Below are 27,652 nucleotides of genomic sequence, written 5' to 3'. Positions count from 1 at the left end.
GCCCAGCACCCGACATTGCTCCAGCGATGCCCCGTGGACGATGCACGTCACCTTTGGAAGGGTTTCTGGGAGCATTTACAAGCAGAGGCTGTGCTTTTTAAATAAAAGTTTAATTCCTTCATCAGATCTTAAGTTGTTTTTGGACACAAATGCTGCTGGGCCTCCTGCCAGCACTGCTGATGCCCTGGCTGGCAGCTCTGGGACAGCGCGCTGCGGCAGCAGCTCCAGGATGGGAGGCAGCAATCAGACTCTGGGTAGAGCTCAGTGCAGGATGCAAAGCAAAGAAGCAAGAGATACACTTGCCAAACACCAAAGGAAAGGAAAACCCTACATTAACAGGAGTAGTAACATTAACACAGGGCAGGAGTTCTAGGAAGGGAGAGTAAAGGCACAACTAAAGAAGTACTTCCCTAGGTCTGCAAAGGCCATCAGTCAGCCCTGTGCCTCTCAAAGCCACGCTGCTTGCTACTTCTTTTCCCTTCTTCCCTGCCTCCAGCTCAAGAAACAAATAAGAGGAGTGCTTATAAAAGCCAGGATATAAAACAGCTTGGTCTATAACCCCCCAAGAGTCCAGGAGAGACTTAACAGTTTACCTTAGGATTGTCTGGTACAGTTAGTGTGTATTAGAGTCTCAGGTGACATTTACTGCACCTGGGAGCCTCAGCCAGCTCTGGTTTTGGTATCTTTTTGTTTCAGGCACTTTGCTGCCTGTCAGGTTGGTGTTAGATCTACAGTTTTGCCAGTACTGTGTATCACCAGCCTCTTCGACCCACTGCTGCAAGCACTCATTAGCAGCACCAGACCCACTCCTGAGCTCTTGCAGTCCTGCAGCCTCTTGTGCTCCTGCTCTCAGATCTTTTGCAAGGAGCAACAGTTTCAAGGCAAGGCAGACAGTGACCAGGCAATCACCATGTCAGTAACTTACAGGACTGCAGGCAGGGAGAGGAGCTGGCCACAAAGCTGTCACCTATTAGGCCACCCCAGCATCTGAGCAGGCACGTGCTCAGATGCAACAACCGAGCTGCTGTGGGATGAAGAGGCTCAGTTTAAGGTGTACTGGTAAAAAAGGGATCAAGGATTGACACAGCAAGTCAAGGTGAAGCTACAGTACATGACAGCAGTCCTCTAATCACTAGCAAGGCCAACAGTAAGCTGGGCAACTGAGCAACTGGTTTCAGCCTACAGTGGAAACTAAAGCACACGACCACCATGAGGCCTCTACGTAAGAGGGAGCAGGATGCTTGTCCAGGCTTCCCCTCAGCACTGAGGTAAGGCAGCAGGGCAGTGCTGCACAGGCTGGGCTCCCACCTTCACTCTGCTGTGGAGCATGCTAAAGGGCATTTCATTTCATCAGTAAAGAACATGCATTCAAGCTTGCAAGCTACACTCATCTCCCTTCACAGGAGGAAGCTGCAACAGAGCCACCTCTTGGGTGCCCCTCCAGGCTCCACCCAAGGTCAGGCTTGGCCAAGGCACAAGCCCTCCCCTGTAGCTCCTGAAGGGCTTTCTGTCAGGAAGCCAGCAGCAGTCTCAAGCTTTTGCCATAGATCCAGATCAATGTGTCCTAAGGGAGCTCTTAGCAAACAATTTAGGGTACACATGCCAGATCATCTAACCCTGCCCACAGACAAAGCCTCTCCCTCCCCCCAGCACCCTGGCAATCATGTCAGCCATGTGTCAGTCTCCACAGGTCAATGCTACTGAGGAACCCCACCCCAAGGGCTGCTGGTGGAGCTGGAGTGTTAAGAGAGATGAGCTTCCCCTGCCAGCCTCCCAGGGTTGGGATCAGAGGCAAGAAGCCTGACTTCAGCAGGGGGAGCTGTGGAGAACAAGCAGAGTCTTCTACTGAACTTTACAACAAGCTGAACAACTTTTGGTTTGAAAAAACAACAACAACAAAAGCCAGACAAGCAGCAGCTGACATCCACTGTTATAAAGGGACATGGCTGAATAGGTAGGAGACAGATTCCCCATTATGAGTCCTCCTGATGGCCTCTGCAAGGATCATGGAGATGTCAATCACCTGCAGGGGAAGAGAGAGGCATGAGCATGGCTGAGAAGAGACACTCAGCCTGGAAGAACAGTTGGTGAGTTCAGAAGCCCATCACCCATATTCATGACATGCCAGATGCAGACACACACCTGGGATTTCATCCCATGTAATTCTGAAGATGTCCTCCATTAACACAAACAATTCCTTCACTGGTGATGCTCAGGATGACACTGTGCTGGCACCTTTCTCTGCTGGCTCTCCCTGAGCTCACTGTGTTTACCCTAAGAACACCTTCCTTGCTTTGTGTAGCTTGCAGAGAGGTTAGGGGAGTCTAAATGAAGATCAGATGGCTTCCCTGGAGTCAAGAGGCTTTAGCATCGCTGCTGGCAGTCTAAGAAGGGTGAAGCTGCTGGGCTGCAGCTCAGCTCCACCTGCCGGGATAACCCAGTGTGACAGGAGGGGAAAATCAGGCCTCAGGAAAACTCAGCTCTGCCCCCAGCGCCTTGCAGTCTGTGCAGGGAGCAGCACCTTCCTGGTGCACCAAGGAAACCAAGTGAAATTCACATTGAACGTGCTGGATTTGCCCAAGGAGGGGGAAAAAAACCAACCCTTTAGTCTCATGCTCGTGTCTGCTCTGCAGCTCCAGGACAAACCCTTCAGCTCCTGTATTTCTCCCCACAGAACATGAGAGGTTAAAGAGTGAGGGGTTAAGTGGAGTCCACTGGAGTCTCTGGCTACAACCAATAGTTCCATCTTGATTAGCAGTTTAAGGTTTGCCTACATTAGCTGCAGCATGGAGCTTGGAAAGAAGTTGGCCAGACAGCTCCTGGGTGTGCTCACTTGCAGGAATATCATCCAGCAGTTAGTGCTGCAACAAATGCAGCACAGGAGCCTGCAATCAGCCTGCAACTTCCTTCCAGAAGCATCTCAATCCACTGCAGCTGAGCTTCCTTCTCACCACACCACCAGCTACACTTAGAACTCAGCACCAGCTGAGTCTCAGCAACACCATTTGCTCTCCAGAACTCCAAATGCTCCTATTTAGAATGTGCTGGGAAGCCAGCATTTAGGATGTCCTTGGCTGTCTGGATGCTGTAGCAGTACCTGAAGCTTCTGATGGACTTGTCATGCCTGAGTGCTCAGGTAAAGCTGCAACTTCCAGCTGTTCATTAACACAGGAAAGCAAGTTCTGCCTAGCTCAAGGTGTACAGCCAAGGTTTTGTTCTGTGGGCAGGAAAGTCAGCCTCAGCTTGGGAAACAAAATGCCACAGTGCTTCTTTCTAAGTGGCAAGAGAACAGCTTTTAGCTCTCCCAGGGACAGCAAAGTGATCTTGTTGATTTTTTGGCAAGTATCTGAACACTGTAGAGTGGAGCTGTGTCAAGTGCTCCCAGTCAAACCAGGGACACATGCCTGTGGGATGTCTTCACTCCTTCTCCAGTTCACCTGCACTGCTGTTAAAACCAGATGTGAAGCACTTCCCCAGCCCAGGCCTTCCTTGCCTCACAAAAGGAAGAGGCACTGCTTAAAGGGCTGGCTTTTAGGCAATAGATACACAAGTGAAGCTGGCACTAGCAGCTTCACAAGTTCCTCTCTACTTCTGCCACAGTATGACATGTCATCAGCATGTCCCTCCTCCAGAGAGCACAGACACCAGAGCTTGCCTACAGCAGGGCCCAGTTACAACACTGGTCTGACCTGGCCAAAACAAGCCCTGAGACAAATGTGCTTAAGTGAAGTGTTGAAGCTGAGTTGGCTTAGGAGTTGCATTTCAGCAGTTCCAAAGGTCTGTTATAGCCACAGGAATGAGAGAACACTGCCATGGATCCCAGTACCAATGGAACTGCTGGAAGCAGAGTGTTATGGGGTTTTCCCCCTCAGGAGCAGAAGCTCACCTGGATTTTAGGGCACTGCTTCATCTTGTCCTCCTGGGGTATTGTGTTTGTGACTACAACTGCCTCAAAACAGGCATTGTTGATGCGGGAGATGGCTGGCCCAGAGAAGATCCCGTGAGTTAAAATGGCATAAACTTTGGTGGCTCCAGCTGACACAAGCCTACAAGGAGAGGAAAGGACAAGAATGACAAGTGCTTAGCAAGCACACAGTAGGCATCAAAGGAGACAACACCAAGTGCTTAGGGGACAGACTACCCTTGATTCCCTCAACCAGTCCAACTGTTGATTGGTGGGAAGACAATAACAAGCAACAAAATCCACCACAGGCAAAGCACACAATCATAGAGTCACAGAATCACTGAATGGTGGGGTTGGAAGGGACCTTAGAGATCATCCAGTCCAACCCCCCTGCAGAAGCAGGGTCACCTAGATCAGGTCACACAGGAACATGTCCAGGTGGGTCTTGAAGAGCTCCAAAGAAGGAGCCTCCACACCCTCCCTGGGCAGCCTGGGCCAGGGCTCCCTCACTCAAACACTTTCTCCTTATATTTAAGTGGAACTTTTTGTGTTCCAGCTTCATCCCATCACCCCTTGTCCTGTTGCTGGCTACTATAGAAAAGAGGGATGTCCCAACCTCCTGACACCCACCCTTTAGATATTTATAAATGTTAATAAGATCTCCCCTCAGTCTCCTCTTCTCCAGCCTGAACAGCCCCAGGGCCTGCAGCCTTTCCTCACAAGGAAGATGCTCCAGTCCCCTGGGTGGCCCTGCACTGGCCTCTCTCCAGCACTTCCCTGTCCCTCTGGAGCTGAGGAGCCCAGAACTGGACACAAGACTCAGATGAGGCCTCACCAGGGCAGAGTAGAGGGGGAGAAGCACCTCCCTTGACCTGCTGCCCACACTGCTGGATGCCCCCAGGCTGCCATTGGCTTCTTGGCCACAAGGGCAAGTTGCTGCCTCATATTTAGCTTATTATCAGCCAGCACTCCCAGGTCTCTCTCTGAAGAGCTGCTCTCCAGCAGGTCACCCCCAGCCTGTTCTGGTGCAGGGGTTTGTTCCTTCCCAGCTGCAGGACTCTGCACTTGTCCTTGTTGAACCTCAGCAGGTTCCTCTGTGCTGGTTGAGACCCCTCTGAATGGCAGCACAGCCTCTGGGGAGTATTTCTCTGGGCAGGGGGACAGGGGCCCCAGTGACAATGACAACAGAAACAGTCTTTGCCCTGGGACATTTGGACTTGATCAGACAAATGTCCTTCATGAGCTTTGCCAACATAAGGCAGCAGATATTTAACACTGAGAGTTGCATGTGCTGGCACTGTGGGGTAAAAGGCTTTAAATCAAAGCTTGAGAGGTTGGCTCAGATGAATGACCTTCAGCTGACGGAGCAGACAGCACTTAGTTCCTACCTGACATGGTTTGTGATGCTCTCTAGGAGGACACATTCAACACAAGCACTTTTCAAAGGCAAAAGCTCACCAAGGTCTGCTGGCTATCACCACTTCACCCAGGCCTCTTGCTCACTCGGTGTGACATGAGATCACCAGGCAGCCAGATCGCCCCGTTAACGGTCACTACCAAGAGCTTTCAGGCTTAGGAAAGAATCAGGCAGCTCTACTCACTTGTCTGCAGCATGACAGATGGTGCCACAGGTGTCTGCCATGTCATCTACCAGGATGGCCACTCTGTCCTTCACATCTCCCACCAGCACCATGCGATCCACCTCATTGGCCTTCTTGCGCTCCTTGTGGATGAGGGCGAAGTCCACGTTGAGCCGATCTGCGATGGACGTCACTCTGAAGGCACAGCACATGCCAAACGACACTGAACTCCACTCAATGCCTTCAATCCAACCTTGCAAACCAGCCAGCAGGAAGCACCACTGCAGTAGCAGAAGCTGTCACCACATACTGACTACCACAGAGTGGTTCTCTGCCACCTTAGCTCCCCTTGCAGCAGTTAAACTGCAAGCTCTGATCTAATCTCTCCAGATGACAGCAGCTAGATGGAGATAAAACTGTCCTTCATCCTGGCCACTGTAAATTAGTCACACAATCACAGAGTCTCAAGGGATTGGAGGGGCCTGGAAAGCTCAGCCAGTGCAACCCCCTGCCAGGGCAGCACCACCTAGAGCAGGGCACACAGGAACCAGCTGGGTTGGAATGTCTCCAGAGAAGGAGCCTCCACAGCCCATCTGGGCAGCCCCTGCCAGTGCTCCCTCACCTCAACAGGGAACAGCTTTGTCCTTGTGTCTCTTTGCAACCTCTTCAGTTCCAGCTTGTTGCCCCTTGTCCTGTCACTGGCCATCCCTGAGCACAGCCTGGCTCCAGCCTCCTCACACCCACCCTTGATGCATCTGGAACCATTCCTGAGCTCAGCCCTCAGGCTCCTCTTCTCCAAGCTGCAGAGCCCCAGCTCCCTCAGCCTTTCAGCACAAGGCAGAGGCTCCACTCCATCATCTCTGTGCCCTGTGCTGAACTCTGTCCAGCAGCTCCCTGTCTTTCTGCAACTGAGGGGCCCAGAGCTGGACACAATATTCCAGATGTGGTCTCAGCAGGGCAGAGCAGAACCTCTGACTTCCTGCCCACACTCTTCTTGATGCCCCTCAGGATGCCATTGGCTTCTTGACCACGAGGGCCTGTTGCTGGCTCCTGCTCATCATGCTGCCCACCAGTACCCCCAGCTCCCTTTCCCCTGTCCTCCTCTCTACCAGTTCATTCCCCAGCCTGTGCTGGTCCATGGGGTTGTTCTTTCCCAGATGCAACACTCTCCACTTGCCCTTGCTGGATTTCATTGGCTTTCTCCCTGCCCAACCCTCCAGCCTGTCCAATTCTCTGCATTTAAAACTCAAACCAAACCTCAGCCAGGAAGTCGGGCACACCTGAAGAGGTCAGAATGCTTAGGAAGCTGTCATCTTCCTCACACTCCACTGGGAAGCTTCAGTTGTGCCAGGACAGGGATCTACTTACAGGAATTGTCATGCACACAAGTGTTGGCACAAGGAACACACAGCCAAGAAATCCAAGCCTACCACCTCACTTTTGTTACAGTGACCACAGACAGCCTTACTAGAGGCACCTAGACATGACATATGGATGCTGATGTAAAGAGTTTAAAAGCTTGGAGTGAGAAGGAACAAAATCCACTTGCCCTTAGGAAATCCTAGGGCATGAAATCAGTAGCCTCTCAGCCCCATTGACCAGGGATTCCTACACAAGAGTGTTAAACTGCAATGCCTGTAACTGAAGTGACACCCTGCACCAGCTAAGATGGGCACATATCAGTTTCAATGTCTTTTGAAGAGTCTTTAGGAGTCAGACTACAGTTGGCCAACCTGACATTTCATAGCCTGCATCATGCAGCAAGCTACACAAGTAGCTGGATACAACAAAGACCCTGGGCCACAGCAAAGCTGGAAGACACAGTGGCCTACAATAGAACTATCTCTTGGCTGTTTGTAACAGGTTAAAACACTCTCAAGCATGTCAGTCAGGTCAGCACACACCTACATTTTGGTGTGACAGTCCTGGAGTAAAGACTACCCCTGCATCCCTCTGCTGTTCACATGTAGCCCTTACACAGAAGCATCAAGGAACAGTCTTGTTTCTCCTAAGAAGCAGCTAAGAACATTGTGCAGTGCCCACAGACTGGTATGTTTATCTGCAGAAAGATGGGAGGTTGTCAGGCTACCAAAGCACAAATGTGCTGTAACATATGCTGCTGCTGCTGCTTTTGGAAAGGAACCATCTCTTTTCCTTGCTCTCAGAGAAAGCACAGCAGCAGGCTCTAGTCACAGCTAGACAGTCAAATCAAGAGTAAAGGGAATGCCTCAGTAGCTCAAGCTTAGTAATGCAAAGAAAACAGCCTGGAGAAGAATCATTAACCAGCAGCAGTAACCTTGGCATAGGGGTAGGAGCTACATGGTTCCCTCCTTCAACCTGCATAATGACCCTCCTACAAAGAATGGTTTTGTCCAAGGGATATAGCAACAGCATCATTCCTACCCACCCAGCTGGGGTTCTTGTAGCCCAAGAAACCTTTTAGCCATTGCCTAGGAAGAGTATCTGGCAGTTCAGTAGCTGCCACATAGTGCTCCAGAAGGCAGGCTGGCAGAGCGAACATGTCTCAGAAACAAGGCCACAAGCACCCTCAGAGATTCCAGAAGGTGTAGAGCAGTGTCTGAGCTTACCTCTTGGCTCCACCAGCATCTGGTGAAACAATGGTGCAGTTCTTCCACTCTGCAATATTCTCTTTGATCCATTTCAGTACAGCAGGCTCAGCATACAAGTTATCAACAGGGATGTCAAAAAAGCCCTGCAAGGAAGATGACAGGAACAGATGCAGCTGAAGGTCACATTCCAAAAAGCCACTTGGAAGAAGCCTTCTACATGACCAGACATGCAGCCACCACCTTCCTCAAGCTTTCAGCTTTCCCTTAATGCAAGGCCTGGAGCCTTTGGGATACACAGAACAGTAATGTAAGAAGTCTTCAGAGGCTGATTAGTTGAGCAGCATAAATGACACTTTACATCTGACACCTTCACATCATGGAACTAGTTCCCTCCTAAGGGGGCACAGAAAACCAGCATCAAACACTCTCCTTTTCAGAGCAGCCAGCTGCCTGTTTGCAATCTTCAAAGCTCATTACCTGCACTGTTTGCACCTGCAGGAAACCTATGAAAAGCCTCATTTGTTTTGAAACTAATGCAGTTGGTTCCACAACTTTACAGTGACCCAGCTGACTCCTCCAGGTAAACCTCAAAGGTCACTGAACAGCCAGCACTTAATCCTGGACAGGGAGTGGGGGCAGCTACTCCACTCCAAAGTACAGGGGTAACAGGCTTTTCCTACCATCATTCTGTGCTCAGCAACTACAACCAGGCTGAAACCAGCCAGATGCTGAAAGCTTTATATACACAACCCCCTGATTCCACTGAATGTCAGCATTGGTGCTGGTGAAAGGTCAGCCCCATGGCACAGGTCACAACTCCAACCATCCTTCTGAAAGCCTTCTCAGCTCTGCCCCCACAGATTGTTTTCCCTGAGACAAATGATACTGGAAGAAATGATCCTGCAGTGTGAATGGCTGCACACCCAATGGTTACTTCACCAGGCTTCTTCTGGGTTCAGAGTGTTTGCAGCCAGACAATAGATATCCTCTACTCTGCCTCACATCTCTCAGTTGCACTGAGTAGGTTTCTTGGTCTCAGAGCACTTGGCTGAAGGTAGAAACAAGCAGCACTGAACTGAACAGCTTGGTGTTCCTCCTCTCCCTGGTACACCCTCTTGCCACATCTGGTTAAGGTTTCAATTGCTCTGTGAGACTGTTCTGTTCACTTAACCAATAAATCCATGAATCCTTTTCCATCCACCAGCAGCAAAGCCAACTTATGTGCAAGGGCAGCACTCAATGGACACAAGTGGGATTGCCCATCTTATCAGCAACAAGCTATCAGATCACAGTCCTGGTCAACTGAAACCTCTCAAGCAGCTGTGCCAGGTCACCTGCAGGTCATTACTGCTCACTCCTCCCAGACAATTCAGCATGTATCAGAATGTTCCTGATAAAGCCATTCTCCTCCTCACATTCCTCAAAGGACCAGTTAAGAATCCACAGGGTCATTGCATGGCAATAAAGTTGCATGGATCATTTATTAGCTCAATGTTCATTTACACAGGACTCAGTGTGCTCTGATCAACACCAGCTACAATCTCATTTATAGATGAACCTGTTCCCCATCTCCCCATCCACTCTGACTGATGTCTACAAATCCCTTCCAGCCCCACAGGCCCAAGTCCTGATCACTGCTGTGTCTCAAAGCAGCTCACAGGCAAGGCTGCAAGGCAGCAAACAGCAAGTATTGCCCTGATGTTAGCTCCTACCTGAATCTGAGATGCATGCAGGTCCATGGTGATGATGTGATCTGCACCTGCCACAGACAGCATGTTTGCAACCAGCTTGGCAGAGATTGGAGCTCGACTCTAGTACAGGAGACAAAAAAACCCCCAGTATTTAAAACAAGTGCAACTCCTTCATCAAGATGTCAATGATTCACAAGCAGTTACTAAAAGCAGTACTCATTAACAGTGCATCCTTTCATCAACTGCACATTACAGACTGCTGTACTTTCCAAAAGAAGCAGAACTTGCAAGGAAAAGATGAATTTGCAGCCTGGTGCCCTCAGGTTTAGAGAAATTAAAGCAAGTTTTATCTCCTCCTCTGCATATTCAGCTCCATCCAATCCCTAGCCAACAGTCAGGACTTTCAAAGTGCATTCACCTTTACCACATCCCTTACCTTGTCCTTTTTGTCCTGCCGAGCGTAAGGGAAGCAGGGGATGACAGCTGTGACTCTGCTGGCTGAGGCAATCTTACAGGCATTTATCATGATAAGGAGCTCCATCAGATTGTCATTGATTTCACCACAGCCACTCTGCACAATGTAGACATCTTCCCCACGTACACTCTCTCCTATTTCCACACTGGGAACAGATAAGGAGAGTTGTATCCAAGTATAAATGAAACCAGAGCCATTACATATGCCTGCAGAGCAACTCAGGGATTGCATTCCCAAGGGTCTGTGGGAGAGAGTGCTGTATTATCAAGAGTGTGGAGCAGGAACAGGGCTGTTTATTTGCTCTGTAACTATTTTACATTGTTCACTGATCGAATTTAATGGTTCAGACAGTAATGCTAAAAGCACTCAGCCTGTACTCTTGATCTCAACGTGAGCTGAGCATGTAAACACCTCAGAACAGACCTTGGTTCCACCTGAATCAGAAGTACAACCACCTCAGCTAAAAGCAAAGAAGCAAATCAGCAGAGGTAGCTCAGCCAAACCTCCACCAGAAGCCATGCTGCAGATTATTAGCAGCCTTACAGTCCTAACAGCTAGTCACTGCCTTGAACAGAGAAGCCCTGGAGCATTTCACTTTGGGGTTAATTTCCTCCTGGATGTAAAGCACACTAATCCCTGCTGACAAAGGGACTGAATACAAGCCAAAGGTCCTGTTTGCCAGCAGCAAACTGGCAGCTTCAGAGCCTGTGTGGAGACACCTGCACCACAGGCAGAGCTGGAGCAGTCTTAGGTTTGAGGCACACAGGGCAACACTGCATATGGCTTTTGGTAGGAATGGATTAACTACTCAGGGCTTAGAATCACAGAGTGCTTTCAGCTGACAGAGCCCTTTCAGCTCATGGGGTGCAGCCTCTGTCCCAGCCCCATCACCCACCAGCCTGTTGCCCTCAGTGCAACACCCACCCACCGTGACTCCATCACCTCCCTGGGCAGCCCCTTCCAATGCCTGACAGCCCTGGCAGCCAAGAAACTCCTCCTCACATCCAGCCTGAACCTCCCCTGCTGACACTTGAGGCCTTTTCCTCTTGTTCTGTTGCATTTCAGGTTAGAGAAGCCTGCAACAGATGTGGAAGCAAGCAGAAGTCACTCCTGAGCACAAAGCTCTTCCATGGTTTCTTTCCTCTTGCACTGGAGATGCCCACTGAGGCTGCAGGCTTCTGCCACACTAAGCTCTAGCAACACACAGGCAACCACCCAACCCACTCCTGACAGCTTCATTTCACCTTAGCATTGATTTCTATTCTTATTGCTTCACTCTCTGATCTTTCCATCCCTCCTCAAGATGTTTTTGAAGGCTGCTAAGTGTTGACTGCTGTCATCTTTACTGCACACTGACTTACAGCATGCACCAATCTCTTTCAGCCAGCATGAGACACTTTTGGTCTTACAGTCCCATCCTGCTGGCATGCTAACTGGATGGGTAACAGCAGTCAAAGAGCAATGGCTGGAAATCAAACAAACTCTGCTCTCAAATGCTTGGTACTACCTCTGAAGTTTTCACTTGCAATCAATCCTCATGCAATTGAAGCATTCTATGTCACATGTACATCCTGGATTCTCCTGGAAAGAATTCCTACCTGCAGAAGTGGCCTGGAGCAAGCAATCATTGAAGGCTTTTCTTACCATACTGTGTGGTGTAAACATGCTCATTATATCTAAGTCAAACCTGATGAGCTCTGAATCACTTCTAGCTTCTCTTTTCTTTAGGCACCTTCCAGTAGGATGGCAGCAAGGCTTACAAAGCACACAGACAAGAAACAGGTTTGAAAGCTTAGGGGTGGGGAAATGCAGATGAGTGCAACAGGCTGCAAGGTGGTGTCAGCTGCTCACCTCTCCTGAATGCTTCACGAATGCCTTTAAAACTGATGCTCCCCAGAGCAGTTTAAAGGCAGCAGCTACACCCGAAGTACAAAACCGCCAAGCGTCAAGACACCACAGCTCAGGCTGACGAGGCAGGTAAAACCCAGGGAGATGCATCCCCATCAGCCCCGGGGGCAGGAGCCGGCGGGGCAATCCCACCGCTCCGACCCCAGGCGGGCGGCACAGGCCGGGGCGCCGCACGGGCGCTTCTCAGCGGAGGCCACTAGAGGCACCGCCGGGGCCGGGCTGCCGCCGCGCACGTGGCTCACGGCCCCGGCAGCTCGCCAGGGACCACCGCGGCCCCGGGCTCTGCCCACCCACAGCCCGCAGCGCTCGGCGAGCCCCGGCCCGGCGAGCCGCCCACCACGCTGCCCGCAGCGCCGCTCCGCAGAACGCGGCCGCTGCTCAGCGCCGTCGCACGGCGGCCCCGCGGCTGAAGGTCGCCCTCGGCGGCCCCGGCCCAGGCGGGTGCGGGCGAGAGCGCTGCGTGCCCGGCAGGCGCCTGACGGCCGCGGCCTCCGCCGTGCCGCCGCCCGCGGGGCCCTCCCCGGCCGCACGGCCCCCGCAGGCCCCGCTGCGAGTGCCCGGCGCGGCCGCGCTCGCCTCACCACGTCTCCTGGTTGCTGAACTTCTTGGTGACCACTTTGCCCAGCTCCAGGCCCAGGCGGTCGGCGATCTTCTGGGACAGGTCCTGGTGCGAGCTCCCGCTGAAGATCTTGATGTTGGGCATGATGGCGGCGGCGGCGCTGCTCGGCCCCTCCTCGCTCCGCCTCGCACCGCAAGCGGCAGCGGCGCGGGCCCCGGGCCGCCTCCTGCGCGGGACGCGGCACGGTGAGCGCGGGCCACGCCGCCCGGGCCCTACTCCGCCATCTTGTCGCTTCCCGCCCGCCGCGACGGTCCTTTATGGACTCCTCGCGCCGCGGACGCGCCCCCCCGTGCTCCCCATTGGCTGCGCGAGGAAAAGGGGCGGGGCCCCGCCGCGGCGGGAGGCGCTGGGAGCGGCTCCGCGGCCTCGCCCGTGCCCCGCCCACAGCCATCGCCCAACGGCGATTGGTCGCAGCGGCCGCGGCCGGAGCTGACCGACGGGCCTGCCCCACGTGGGGCGCGGCGGGGGCGGGACGAGGCTCGTTGGGCGCGAGATTGGCACCCGCCCCCCCCCCCCCCGCAGGGCGGCCATGATGGCTCCCGGCCCTCAGGGACCCTCCCCGGGAGCGGCAGCGCCCGCAGCGACACGGCCCCGCTCCCGCCGCGGCGAGCCGAGCCCGCAGCGCCCCGCCGGCCCCCAGCCCCGCGGCTACGGCGCCCGGCCGCGGCACGGCGCGGGTTACCTCAGCATGCCGCAGCGCCTCTGCCCGCCGCCGCCTCCTTCCGCCGCCGCGGCCTGCCTGGCGCTCAGCGGGCGTCACGCCGCCAGCCCGCAGTGTCATGCGGTACCCAGCGGCAGGCTGGCCGGGCCGCCCCGCCGTGCCACACCTGCCCCGCATCGCCGTGTCACACCGTGCGGGAGTCCCCCTGCCCCGCACCGCCGTGTCACACCGTGCGGGAGTCCCCCTGCCCCGCACCGCCGTGTCACACCGTGCGGGAGTCCCCCTGCCCCGCACCGCCGTGTCACACCGTACGGGAGTCCCCCTGCCCCGCACCGCCGTGTCACACCGTGTGGGAGTCCCCCTGCCCCGCATCCCCGTGTCACACCGTGCGGGAGTCCCCCTGTCCCGCACCGCTGTGTCACACCGTGCGGGAGTCCCCCTGCCCCGCACCGCCGTGTCACACCGTGCGGGTGTCCCCCCGCACCGCCGTGTCTCCCTGTCCAGCTCGGTGCCCCGCGCAGGCTGCCGCCCCCGCACAGCGCTTCCCGCAGCGGGCAGTGCCTCACGGCTGTCACACGGCCCCGCAGCCACACGCCGTGCGGGACCGCCCGGCTCTCTCTGTGCGGGGGCTGCCTCCAAGCCGAAGCGCTGCAGCCCGGGCACGGCGATGCCCCGCACGCACCATTTCACGTCTCGCCGCGATTCGCACGGCCAGGAGCTTCTCACTGGCAGGAGCTGCAGCGTGTCCAGCACGAAGCTCAGGCGCCCCAGCTGGAGGCTGCTCCCCGGCCCGGAGGGGACAAGGGGGCTGTGCAGCCTGAGCAGCCGTGCCCAGGCTTCCCGTCGGGTGGGACGATGTGGTGACACGATGGACTTGGAGAGGGCTTTTCATTTCTGAAGACAAAACTTTTGCAAACTTCTAGACCACAAAACCACCAATCATTGCTTTCCTTTGCCCTTCCTGTCAAGGATGCTGGGCTCAGCCTCCTTTCCTTTGGCTGAACCCTGAAGTGATGGAGACAAGAGGCATTGACTCTCCCTTTTCCTTCCAATGCTGATGATATTTTAGTCAGTACACTGTTCTTGTCTCAACCTACACGTTTTACTTTGCTTTTTCCCCTCCCATCCCAGCAGGAGGAGGAAGGAGTGAACAGGTAGCTGTGTGATGCTTAATTGCTACCTGAGGTTAAAGCAGCAACACCACAATCTCAAGAACTGGTTCCCATTTTGCTGTGCACACAAGCACGAGTTGGGAGCAGAGAGAACAAGCTCCTAGCCCGAGCCACTATGTTCCCTCACGTTTTGGAAAGTGTGTGAGGTAAATTACTGTTCAACTAAGGAGAATGGGAAATCACATGAATGGCAACGCCCCCTGCTTTCATTTACCTGCTTCGATGGAGATGCATTTCATCAGAAATACCCTTGTTTCATAGGCTGAGCATGTATTTTCCAGGAAGTTTTAAACAGCACATTAAACACCATCAAATTTCATGGTGATGTCAGTCAAGACAAATGGCCCTTGTCCCTCTCCTGGCACACTTCTGCATACAATTGCCACTCAATTACCACCAGCCACTTAATTGAGGACACATCGGCTGTGGCTGAAGGTTGTTTTTTTTCCCTTCTGTTGCCTTGTGACTGCCCTGCCTCACAGCTGGTTCTGCTAAGGAATGGCTCCACAGGAATAACACAAGGCTCTGCCTTAGTGGCTTGAAAGAGCCTCCCAAAAAACAGGGGAGGCCAAAACTAGATGTGAAGCAGAAAGAAGAGGCAGAGAAGGGGTAAGAGGATGAATAGGAAAGTAGAGGCTGAAATGGTGAGGCTGGAAAAGTGAATGCCAAGAAGAGGTGGGAGGCCACAAAGTGGTTTGTGGACAAAAGGGAGTAGGAGGCTCAAAGGGAAGTAGAGGCAAAAAAGCCAGTGGGAGACCAACAAATGGGGAAGGACCAAGAAAGGAGGCAGAGGTTGGTAAAAAGTTGTGGCTGAAAAAAGGTGGGAGGCCAAAAAGGAGCAGTCAGCAGATCTTGGTGCTGGGGCTCTGAGTGCACAGCATGCACCAGCCTCATGAGGCTGCTCAGCACCTGGAAGCTGCCCCTGATGGCAGAGAGCTCGTGGCTGGGACTCTTGTTGATGGCTACCACGTGGCTCCTTGAACCTGAGGGCGAGCTCTTGCTTGTACTCAGCCAGCTGGGAGACGTAGGGTTGGCAGTCCCAGGCATCAGGGCTCACCACACACTGCCTCAGGATGGTCAGGAGCTCATTGGGAATCACCACACACTGCCTCAGGATGGTCAGGAGCTCGTTGGGAATCACCACACACTGCCTCAGGATGGTCAGGAGCTCACTGGCACACACCACACACTGCCTCAGGATGGTCAGGAGCTCGTTGGGAATCACCACACACTGCCTCAGGATGGTCAGGAGCTCACTGGCACACACCACACACTGCCTCAGGATGGTCAGGAGCTCGTTGGGAATCACCACACACTGCCTCAGGATGGTCAGGAGCTCATTGGGATCACCACACACTGCCTCAGGATGGTCAGGAGCTCATTGGGAATCACCACACACTGCCTCAGGATGGTCAGGAGCTCGTTGGGATCACCACACACTGCCTCAGGATGGTCAGGAGCTCATTGGGTATCACCACACACTGCCTCAGGATGGTCAGGAGCTCACTGGCACACACCACACACTGCCTCAGGATGGTCAGGAGCTCGTTGGGAATCACCACACACTGCCTCAGGATGGTCAGGAGCTAGTTGGCACACACCACACACTGCCTCAGGATGGTCAGGAGCTCGTTGGCACACACCACACACTGCCTCAGGATGGTCAGGAGCTCACTGGCACACACCACACACTGCCTCAGGATGGTCAGGAGCTCGTTGGGAATCACCACACACTGCCTAAGGATGGTCAGGAGCTCGTTGGTGTCCAGCTGCACTTGCAGGAAGCTGTTGGGAAAGCTGTAGGAGTGGCCTTGAAGGGTGTTGATCTTTGCCAAGCTCCCCTCAAAACTGGAGGTCCTTAAATCTGTCTCCTGGGTCTCACTGCCATTGGGGCTGCTGCAGGACGTTGTGTCCAGAGCCACGCTGCAGCCTTGGCTCTGACTCACCACATCTCCTGGTTGATCCTCCTCCTCCAAGTTTAAGGCAGAAGAGGGGTGGGAGGCTGAAAGGGGGTGGGAGTCCAAGAAGTGCTGCACCTCCAGTGCTGGGTCCTTCTGGATTTCACACTCTTCCCCTGATTCCCACTGAACACTTCAGTGACCTGAGGCTTTTCTGTGTGGGAGCAGAGCACCCATCACTTCTGGGAGCAGTTTCAGTGGCTCCATGCCTTCTGCCTGCTTTTCTGCCTCTATCATCTGTTCCATGGGGTTTATTTTTAGGTAAATACTCTTGCTGCTACTCAAATCCAAGTTTCTCTTCAATTTTTCACTGATTCTACCCCCTGTTCTTTCCTTTGTAGAGAAGATCCCTTTATCCCAGGTATCCCACTGGGTGCAATGGGTTGTACCTGGGGTTTAAGCTCACCCAGAGTTCCACAGGGTGCAGCTGAACCAGGGCACATCCACCAGCAAAAAGCACCTCATTTGTCAGGAGAAGGAGCAAGCTTGGGGAAATAAATGGTGTTTTCATATCCAAACTAGAAACAATACAGATTAGATGCAGGATTATTATTAGAGGTGCATTCTAAAGTGTCCTGGACTACGTGTGTGGACTCAATGCATGTCCCTAGCCCTTTCCTCTCCTTCCTCAGCCTTTAGCATCTGCAACAAACCTCAGAGAGGCAGCAGTGGGATTTCTGCCACTTTGAACACAGTGTGTTTGCTTTTTAATGGCTTTATAGTCCAGCTGCAGAAAGCAGTGTTCATTCTGTGTCTTGGGGGGGTTACAGCATGGGGCAGCATCTTGGCTGGGCTGGAGGGTTGTGCAGGGGCTGCAGAGGGATAAGGCAAGGGCAGGTTCCTCATGTGCTCGTGCCCTGACATGGAGCTATGTAGCCTGACACTAAAACCTTGAGAAGAGTTTCCTGCCATGCATATGGACTGCCTTCAAATGTACTAAACAAGGCTGGGAGATGTAAATGAGCTGAGATACCTGTCTTCCCTGGCACACTTGTCCCAGTTCAGGCCACGGGTGTCCCAGCCAGCTCCACGGTGTCTGCATATGTGAGGAATTCATTAGGGTGCTTTCCACAGGAATCCAGACACTGTGCTTTACATGAGGATCACATTTAGACATTACTCATTTCTATTTGACTGTCAGCTGCCTTGGGCATGATGAAAGCAGCAGTGGGTCCCAGCTATTCATCTCGCCCCGCTGTTGTATCTGGGGCTGCTGTGATTCCTGTGTAGCGTTGCCAGGACCTCAGAGAGGATGGAAACCCTGCCAGGAGAATGTGCTCACTACACTGCAGGGATTAGAGTTCAAAGGGCTCTGAACCATGGTGCCCAATTGTTGTCTCCAGCTGACAATGACCAGCAAAGTCCACAGAGACACAAGCAATTTTATTCAAACCTATCTTGGGACTATTGCTTGAGGTCTGCTACTTTCCAGCTCCTGCTTTTGACACTTCAACCTCTGACAGCCAGGACTTCTGTTCTCCTCAGGTGTATCAGAGGGCTCAGCAATGGCCCAGTTTTTGGTCCTTTTCTATCCATTGTCACTGACAGAGCCCTGATGAAGGGCTCATTTAGAGAAGATTAATCACAGAATCACTGAATGGTGGGGGTTGGACCTTTAGAGCTCATCCAGTCCGACTCCCTGCAGAAGCAGCTCCCACCTAGATCAGGTCACACAGGAATGTGTCCAGGGGGTTTTGAAGAGCTCCAGAGCAGGAGCCTCCACACCCTCCCCGGGCAGCCTGGGCCAGGGCTCCCTCACTCAAACAGTTTCTCCTTGTGTTTCAATGGAACTGTTTGTGTTGCAGCTTCATCCCATCACCCCTTGTCCTGGCACTGGAGACAACAGAAAGAAAGTGCTGCCCCAAGCTCCTGACACCCACCAGTGAGAGATTTGGAGCTATGAATGAGCTGCCCCCTCAGTCTCCTCTTCTCCAGCCTGAACAGCCCCAGGGCCCGCAGCCTTTCCTCACAAGGAAGATGCTCCAGTCCCCTGAGCATCTGGGTGGCCCTGCACTGGACCACCATCTCTCTAAGAGAGATTAAGACTATGGGATGGTCATGAGAGCATGTTGTAGATGAGCAGCCCTCAAGAGAGCTGTGAAGGCCCTGCAGGTAATCTGCACCAGCTGTAACACTGCAGCAAAGAGCTGAGCAGGGCAGTTCCTGCTGGCACTGCACCCAGAGGAGGGGACTAAAGGGCAGGGGAACACAACCTGCTGTGCTCCTGCAGCAGGCTGCCCTGGGAGGGGATGGAGGGAGAAAAGGGGATTGACCTTTATGCACACACACCTGCAAAACAATATTGTCCTTTTCTGAGAACTATATACTTTAACCTGCTGGGAGACTGTGGCTTTGATGAGATGCTGATGCTCAGTGAGAACACAGCAGTCTGCAGACAGACCAACTGGATGCACAGGGACAGTGCAACTCGGTTTAGGAAAAAGAAGAGCTTACTTTTAATTTCCTATGCTATGTCACTGAGATGCACTTTAAAAAAAACCCCAAATCTGTGGTTAAAAAACTATTAACAAGAACATTTCACCTGGATTGTTTCCTTTAGGTGCATTCACAAGTGCCCAACAGAGCGAGGCAGCAGAGACAGCACCAAAAAGATGAGCAGGGCAATAATAAAGGCAGGGCTTCTTCATCCCTCTGGGTACATAGCAGTAGAGCTCCTCCCCTCATGAAGGGATTGATCCTGGAGCAGCTGGACAAATAATAACTGTGTGTGGTGGAGAAATAGTTCCTTTCTGCTGGGGTGCTGACTGCCCACTAGATGGTACTGAGCATCAGCTCTGAAGCTGCTGACGAAACTGCCTGCTCTCGGTGTTTCCAGGCTCTGGGGGTTGTTAGAAAACCTCTTGGCTTTTCCATTAGTTGGGATCCATAGCTAGCTTTATAAATAGGTGTGTTTTGTCCCATTCAGTGTCATGGTTAGTTCAGCCTGGGAAATGGTGTGATGTAGACTAAAATAACGAGCCTGGAGGCACAGAGGACGTGTGTGAGTCCTGACTGCTGCCGCCTGGGCTTTACACAACACATCCAACCCCCGTACGAGAATGACCCAGTTCCTCAGGTTTTTTTGGTGTTGGATCTTTACCAGACTTGGTGTTTATAGTTCCTGGAGGCTTCAGGGCACATAAAATGCACCCATCAATCCTTCCTCCCTGATCAACACAGTATGGTTAATTGTGCCAGGCAAAACACGTCCTCAGAGAGAACAAGATAGTGGAAACATCACCTGCAGCTAGGAAGCTGCTTGCCTTGCTCAGATCTCTCCTGAGGGCTGGCATTATGCTTTCACTGGGCTTTCTCCTGCAGACACCCCAGAGCAGTCCCCCAGGGCAGCAGAACCACCAGGCCTTCCATGGCAGGTCTCACACCATCACCTCTTCCAGGCAGAACGGTGAATCAGAGAATGACAGAATGGGTGGGGGTTGGAAGGGACTTTTAGAGCTCATCCAGTCCAACCCCCCTGCAGAAGCAGCTCCCACCTAGCTCAGGTCACAAAGGCCAGGCCAAGGCTGCCACTCGCCTAACACACGTGCCAGAGCTGCTCAGTGGGTGTTTCACTTGGCCCAACTGAGAGGGATCAGGCAGCAGTTTGCTAATGGAGGGGGGTTAAAGCATGTCCCAGCTCTGCCCTGTGTTAGGGACAGGAGGGAGTCCCGTGGGCCCCAGGAGGACCACAGTTTCCAGCAGGGCCACAGTGCCCAGTGCCAGTGGCGAAGGTGTGAGTGCCACTGGAGGCATTCCCCTCCTGGGAGGGAACTAAGCCAAAACACCCACTAACAATACAAACCCGTGACAAGTTCAACAGTCCATTTCAAACTTGTATTGTTGCTGCTTCATGGCCTCCTTCACATAGCCTGGTGCTTAACTGCTGTGGAGTCCAGCCATGTTGTGGAGACCTTAAGCTGTGCCCTTCCAGAAGGAAGGTAACGTGCATTTCTATAGCAACAAAACCATGTTTCCTTCGCTTATGGACAGTGTTTTGTGCAGCTAAGAACAGACACACATCCACAAAGCTCTTAAAAAAGACACAAATGCTAGTTTGGATATTAAGATTAATATATTTAATCTTTCTTGTTTGTAAAACAAGACATAAATTTGTGTATATATATAATTTATATATATATATTTTATTTATATATACTATATACAGACAATAAAAAAGTTTTCCTCTGTATTAAACTGAGAGATTTACAGAGGAATGGTAGAGGCATAACAGGGAGCTCAAGGAGTTTCCTAAGAGATAATTCACGGGGAAAAGAAAACCATGGCTCCCTGTCGGCCTTCAGCACTGAAACAGGCTTTGCACACCACAGGCTGAAATCCCAGTCGGCTCTTCCACTCTATATTTGCTACATGGTTCTTGAAAGCAGGAGGCTGTCTCCACAGCAGGATCTTTTCTGCCTCGCTGACAGCAGTGGCCAGAGGCCGGGTCTGCCACGGGCCAAGGGAGGTTATTGCACTTGGTAGAAGATGGCGCGTGTTAAAAGCACGTTGTGCGTTTCCATCACTCCCACGGAAGAACGAGAGGTTTCGAATGTGCATATTTGTAAAAAATAAGAAGAGATGGGAAGCGAGTGGTGGTCCAGAGACCCCTGATCCCCCCCCAGCGCTGGGACACGCCGGCCTGGCCTGCTGCGGCCTCGGTGCGGGCGGGCGCCATGAGGCCCACACGCCGCTGGCTCCCGCTGCGCCGGGGCTGCTGAGGGCCAGAGGCCGGGACCCGCTCTCCCTCTGCACTGGGAGGTGGCAGGGGAGAGGCAATGACACTGTAACCTTGCTTATTTTCCTCACCCCTGTGTTTTGGAGGGTGGGGGACTGCAGTGAAGCACTAATTAAGGCGGTCTGATTGATTAGGCCTAGAAGCTAGACTGGGAGGAGGACGGCGGCCTTGGGGTGCTAAGGAAAGCGATCAGGAGTTACCATTCACCTGGAAGTGAAAAGAAACCAATCCAAAATCCCTGACTCCAAAGAAATAACCTTCACACAGTACTAAATAATGCTCCTTTATGGCAGTCAGTCCGGTGGAGACGGGAACTCAACGCCCTGGCATGGAGGGCACTGGCAGTAGCACTGCCTGGCTCAGAGGCAAGCCACGGCTCACAGACAAAGCTGATCTGGGGCTCCTCTCTGATGGGCATGGTGAAAGGTTTGGGCCGAGCCTTGGAGGCGTGGACCTGGCCTCTGGAGAGTGGTGTGAAAGAATCTCCTCTCAGCTGCTACCTCAGCTTCTGGCTTGCGATGGTCAGTTTGGGTTCCTTGCAGGCTCTCTTGCATGGACACAGCCATCCAGCAAAGGAAGTGGAACACAGAATCATTTCAGTTGGAAAAGACTCTTTGAATGTAGTTCATTGAGTCTCTTCACCCAGCACTGCCAAGCCCACCACTAACCCATGTCCCTCAGAGCCACATCTTTCAAACACCTCCAGGGATGGGGACTCAGCCACTTCTCTGGGCAGCCTGGGCCAGGGCTTGGTAACCCTTCCAGTGAAACAACTCTTCCTAATAGCCAATCTAAACCTTCCCTGGCACAACTTGAGGTCATTTCCTCTTGTCTTGTTGCTTGTTACTTGGGAGACCAACACCCACCTCACTACAATGTCCTGTCAGATGGTTGTAGAGTGTGATAAGGTTTCCCCCCTCAGACTCCTTTTCTCCAGACTAAAGAACCCCAGCTCCCTCAGCCACTCCTCATCAGACTTGTGCTCCAGACCCTTCCCCAGCTCCAGTTCCCAGGCATGCTCCAGCACCTCAATGTCTTTCTGGTAATGAGGGGCCCAACACTGAACACAACATTTGAGGTGTGGCCTCACCAGGGCCCAGTACAGGGGAATGGTCACTGCCCTAGTTCTGCTGGCCATGCTATTCCTGATGGAAACCAAGATGCTATTGGCCTTCTTGGCCACCTGGCACACTGCTGGCTCACACTCAGGTGACCAACATCCCCAGGTCCTTTCCCTCTGGGCAGCTTTTCCAGCCACTCTTCTCCAAGCCCACAGCATTGCCTGGGGTTGGTGTGACCCAAGGGCAGGACCTGGCCCTTGTCCATACTGAACCTCATACAATTAGCCTTGGTCCATGGTTCCAGCCTGGCCAGGTCCCTCTGAAGAGCCTTCCTGCCCTCAAGCAGATTAAGGCTCCCACCCATCATCTACCAACTTAGTGAGGGTGCCCTCGATCCCCTCATCCAGACCATTGTTAAACAGAACTGGCCTCAGCAGTGGAGAACACCACTGGTGACCAGCCACCACCTGCATTTAACTCCATTCCCCACCACTCCCTGGGCCTGGCCATCAGCCAGTTTTTAACCCAGTGAAGAGTTTGCTCTGTCTGAGCCTTGAGCAGTTTCTCCAGGAGGATGCTGTGGGAAACGGGGCCAAAGGCTTTACTAAAGTCCAGGAATACCACGTCAAGGGCCTTTCCCTCATCCACTCAGTGGGTCACCTTGTAATAGGAGGCCAGGCTGGCCAAGCAGGACCTGCCTTTCACAAAGCCAGGCCGACTGGGCCTGATCACCTGGTTGTCCTGCACGTGCTGTGTGATGGCACTTATCTGCTTGATACCCTTCCCCAGCACTGAGGCCAGACTGACAGGCCTGTAGTCCCCTGGATCCTCCCTACTTGCATGCTTTAGGCCCTCACCTTTTGCACAGGTAGCACCTGTGGTCAGGACTCAGGCACTGCCACCTAAGATGTCCAGAGCCTGCTAGGGTGACCTAGATCTGCCCCAGATTATGGCATGCTGCCCATGCCAGCACTACCTCCCAAACCCTAGCATAGCAGCAGGGACTTGCACCCCAGAGATCCCTTCTGATGCTAATGCATTTGAGGGCCAGGAAGACCCTGGAGGCAGAAGAGCTGTTATACGTGGCAAGACACTGGTTTGGTTCCAGACTGCCCAAGTGAAGCCAGGAGATCTTGGCTCAGTTCCTGCTACCTCACCGGCCCACCACACACCGTGACAAAGGTCTTTGCACAAGTGAGGCCCCGAATCACAGGAAACCAAACCAGCAGGGAGATGGTGTGACTGTGCCCCCCAAGTACCGGTCACCAACCAGCCAGCATGGGAGAGCAAGCAGAGCAGCTGCTCGAGGCCCTGGTTGCACAGCTTGTGCCAGGGCATGAATTTACCCTTCAAAAGCACCACCAACCTAAGCAGCCACTCTCTGGAGGTAAAAGAGTGTCTCAGCTCCTGCAGACCTCCGGAGGTGTGGGCCTGTTAGACACGCATCCTCACCAGAGCCGTGCCATCGGAGAACCACCAGCACACGGCCCAGCGCTGCCTTGTGTTGACTTCCACAGCTGGCTTACTTATTGATCAACGTCTTCAGGGAGCGCGTGAGCGTGCTCATGACGGTGGCAACCGTGGCTGACTGCTGGGCAAGCTGCTCCACCGTCTGCTGGTGGCTCAGCGTTCTGGCCGTGGACTCCTCCGCAGCCTTCAGGAGGAACGTGTAGTTTCTCACCACTTCCTCCACCTTCGCCAGCAGCTCGTGGCGCTGGGACTCGGAGCGCACGACGTACACCAGCCTCACAAACGTCTCGATGAGGCTGCTCAGCACCTGGAAGCTGCTCGTGATGGCAGAGAGCATGTGGCTGGGGCTCTTGTCGACGGCTGCCACGCGGCGGCATGAAGCCCGGAACTCCTTGAACTTGAGGGCGAGCTCTTGCTTGTACTCAGCCAGCTGGGAGACGTAGGGCTGGCAGTCCCGGGCGTCAGGGCTCACCACACACTGCCTCAGGATGGTCAGGAGCTCGTTGGTGTCCAGCTGCACTTGCAGGAAGCCGTTGGGAAAGCTGTAGGCGTGGCCTCGAAGGGTGTTGATCTTTGCCAAGCTCCCCTCAAAACTGGAGGTCCTTAAATCTATTTCCTGCGTCTCACTGCCATTGGGGCTGCTGCAGGACGTCGCATCTAGGACCTGAAGAGTCCTGCTCATGACTGGGACCATCTGATTGTCCAGCTTCATTCCTGGGAGTATCTGCATGGGGATGGAATAGGACAGCTCGTCCTTCTCGCTCCCGTCATCTGCCACGTCACATTTCCTGTAGTAGAAGCAGTAGCGGATGGAGCAGCACTTCTCATCCTCCACATCTTCATCCCGCAGCTCAGCGGGACTCGGGTACCTCTCCTCCTGGACAGAGAACACCGCTGAACCCTTCTGGTTCTTCTTCTCCTGTGTTATCTGGACATAGGAGGGGTCAGCCATCCCAGAGGCTTCCTGCATTTTGCTCTTCAGAACGGGACAAAGGATGCTGGGCTCAGGCTCTTTCTGGGGGCCTTTCTGCTGCGGTGTGTAGACATTCTGGTAGATGTCAGAGGACAGGGATGTCCTGTCAGTCTGATCGATTTCACTCACGCTGTAGCGACGCAAGAGCTTCCTGTAGTGCGGAGCACCCGCACACTCCCCCTGGGAAGCGCACGTGGCCAAACAGGACACGCTGTTCTCCGGATCTGACCGGTAGTCTCTGGACTCTAAACTTGTGGATCGTATCCTCTTGCCTTTGGAAGGGCTGCTCACGCTTGTCAAGCCAACGGCTTCCACCCGATTCTGCTCGTGGGCGGCTTTATCCCTGCCTCGCCTCTCCAGCTCCGGCAGCAGCAGCTGATGAGGAGGTGGCCTCACCCCCCTGCAGAGCCTCTTGCAGTCGCAGCTGCGCCGCTGCTCCCTGGACATCCCCGGCACCTTCTGCACGGGACTGCTCCTCAGCTGGCAGCTGCAGCGCCCGGGGGCAGGAGGCTGCAGGTACTCCTGTGGCGGGAGGTCACCTTTGCTCTTTGGCTTGAGCAGCTCTTCAAGGAATTCCAGCTCGTACTGCTTCACCTTCTGCAGCTGGGCCTGCCGCTCATCCGTCTCCCTCTTGAGCCGCGTGGGAAACGTTGCAGAGAACAGGTTCCTCAACCTGAAGGGAGCTTTTGGAGCTTTAGGTTTAGCTGGCACCTCGGCATCTTGTTGGGTCACCTCCAGGACTTTTTCTACCTTTTTGGAAGGCACAGTGCTGACCTGCAGGCTCTCACACCTGGGCACCAGCTGGACCGGCCCTTTGGGGTCCTCGCTGCTGGGCCTGAAGGCGCTACGGGGTGATGGCGAGCGCGGGTTGCTGCTCTCACCTTTCAAGCTTTTGGCTGAACTTTCCTGTTGCATTTTCTGTCCTTGGTTTGAAGGAGCTGTGTGTTTTTGAAAGACGAGGCTCGTGGCTTCCCCACCTGCCTTCTGGCCTGGCTCTCCACCTGCAGCTTTCCCTGCAGCATCTCTGCTCACTTTTTGCTGGTAGATTTTAGAGGCGAAAGCCTTACTGGCCATCACTTCCTCACCTGCTGAGGCGAGGTGGAGAGCTTCAGCCTTACTGCCAGGGGCTTCTTTAGGGCTTGGAGAAACTTCACAGTGCTGTTGTGGAGATAGTTGCTGCTGCTGCTGACAGTTGCAGAACGTCTCTGCAGTTTGTGGACCTCCTTTGGGTTTCAAGGGCTTGCTGCTGGCTGATGCACAGCTGCTGCTACCATTCACGTTCTTGTCCTCTTTCGAGGCTGCTGCCACTTGAGGAGTCGAGCCTTTTGTGTTTGCCACTTGCTGCAGAGCAGCTGAAATGATGGCTGGAGTTACACCACTCTTTTGATCCAGGAGGAGCTTGGAGCTCGGCTGGACCTCTTTGGGCATCTTATCTTGTAGATCCTGTGTCTGCTCCCTGCTCGGGGCTGCTGTGGCTTGTGGAGATACCTCCAAGGCAGCTTTTGTGTGGTCTGCACCTTTGCATTCGGAGCCTGGCACTGGAGCTCTCCTCTTCTGCTCATTATGCTGGGGAGTCAGCACTGGCTGGACAGCCGAGGTGCAACTCTGCTCAGCATCCTGCTCCTCCTCTTTGCTCTTGCACTTGGTAAGGTTGGGGCTTTGGTGAGAGAAAGCTGGCTTCAAGGAAGGGCTCTGCTCCTGACGGCTGAGGGGGTAGGGTGAGGTGAGAACAGCCTGGGCAGCACAGCTTTGGATTCGGAAAGGCAAGTCCTTCCTGGCCAGGAGGTTTTCTTTGTTGATGTGTTGAGCGAGGAAATAGGCTGCGTTCTGATGCTGCTTCATGGCAGACACCATCTCTGAGACATCAGTTAGCTCTGAAGAGTTGGTTTCATGGCCAGAATCCAAGGATGACTCAGGAGTGATGGCAGCCAGGACAATCAGACCTGAGGAGGGACACAGAGAAAACCCCACGACAACAGTCACACTGCACTGCTACGAGGAGGAGTGGGGCAGGAGGGCCCCAGGAGGGCAGGACACAGCATCCCCTCACAGAAACTTCAGTGACTTCCTGCAACTGAAGAGTTAATGCTTTGAAACGAGATCACTTGTCTAGCACTGAGCTAGCTTGCTAGCTCCATTCAGCAAGGGCTCTTGGCCCAAGGCAAGGCCCTGGGAAGCCTTCCAGTGCTAGTGATAGCAGAGCTACAGGGACTCGCCTGATGCAAGAAGGAAAATCAGGCAACAGCTTTGCTGCCACAGTGAGTGGGGCATCCAAGGCGTGGAGAGGGACAAAGGGCTCTGCTGCCAGCAGGTTGGTCCCAGAGACACCCGTCTGACAGCAGGATGGCGTTGTGAGGGGCTCACACACTGCAAAACCCATGTGGGAACCTGTGGAGAGCGAGGGCTGAAGGCCAGAGTGGGGTGACAGCAGATCACGCTCACAGCACTGATCTGTTAGTGCCTCACCCCAGCATGGACCAGGGCAGGGACGGGATAACCAAGATAACCAACTCCTTCAGCCACTGTCAGGGGAAAGAGTCCCACCTCAGCTGCTTAGAAATCTTGTGAGCAGCAGCTTGGCTGCTCCTGCCTTAGTCTTAACCAGAAGCTGCTCCATAATCTTGTGTAGGGTGGTAGAATCACAGAGTGGTTTCAGCTGGAAGGGATCTTTCAGCCCATGGGGTGCAGCCTCTGTCCCAGCCCCATCACCCACCTGCCCATTGCCCTCAGTGCAGCACCCACCCAGCTCTGAAACCCCTCCAGGGACAGTGACTCCAGCAGCTCCTTCCAATGCCTGACAGCCCTGGCAGCCAAGAGATTCCTCCTCATACCCAGCCTGAACCTCCCCTGGTGACACCTGAGGCCTTTTCCTCTT

The 27,652-nt window shown here is 53.7% G+C and overlaps 2 protein-coding genes across 2 annotated transcripts in view; both read right to left on the bottom strand.

Moving 5' to 3' along the window:
• Window positions 1-89: 89 nt before the first annotated feature.
• Window positions 90-12,963, bottom strand: PRPS1 (phosphoribosyl pyrophosphate synthetase 1). Its single transcript, XM_062006477.1, has 7 exons — window positions 12,710-12,963; window positions 10,182-10,365; window positions 9,767-9,865; window positions 8,073-8,197; window positions 5,506-5,679; window positions 3,887-4,046; window positions 90-2,023 (listed from the first exon to the last, which is right to left on the bottom strand). The coding sequence occupies exons 1-7, from the start codon at window positions 12,829-12,831 to the stop codon at window positions 1,931-1,933; spliced, it is 957 nt and encodes a 318-aa protein (XP_061862461.1). The 5' UTR covers window positions 12,832-12,963; the 3' UTR covers window positions 90-1,930.
• A 10,893-nt stretch (window positions 12,964-23,856) lies between these two features.
• The window catches only part of FRMPD3 (FERM and PDZ domain containing 3), a 30,053-nt gene continuing 26,257 nt past the window's right edge, over window positions 23,857-27,652 (bottom strand). Inside the window, exon 10 of the mRNA XM_062006977.1 lies at window positions 23,857-26,720. Coding sequence (XP_061862961.1) covers window positions 23,857-26,720 — 2,864 coding nt within the window. The remainder of the gene's footprint in view (window positions 26,721-27,652) is intronic.

Source organism: Colius striatus, chromosome 13, assembly GCF_028858725.1.
Source record: "Colius striatus isolate bColStr4 chromosome 13, bColStr4.1.hap1, whole genome shotgun sequence".
Taxonomy (NCBI): domain Eukaryota; kingdom Metazoa; phylum Chordata; class Aves; order Coliiformes; family Coliidae; genus Colius; species Colius striatus.
The sequence above is the reverse complement of the archived record's forward strand: the minus strand, read 5'-3'. Positions and strand labels throughout refer to the sequence as shown.

Bases quoted from the DNA above. Each gene is read 5' to 3' on its own strand.
- PRPS1 (XM_062006477.1), bottom strand. From the start codon at position 12,831: ATGCCCAACATCAAGATCTTCAGCGGGAGCTCGCACCAGGACCTGTCC. The intron at 10,366-12,709 runs GTGAGGCGAGCG...ATCTGTTCCCAG, and splicing joins TTCAGCAACCAGGAGACGTG to TGTGGAAATAGGAGAGAGTG. The intron at 8,198-9,766 runs GTAGGAGCTAAC...TCTTCCTTGCAG, and splicing joins TGCATGCATCTCAGATTCAG to GGCTTTTTTGACATCCCTGT.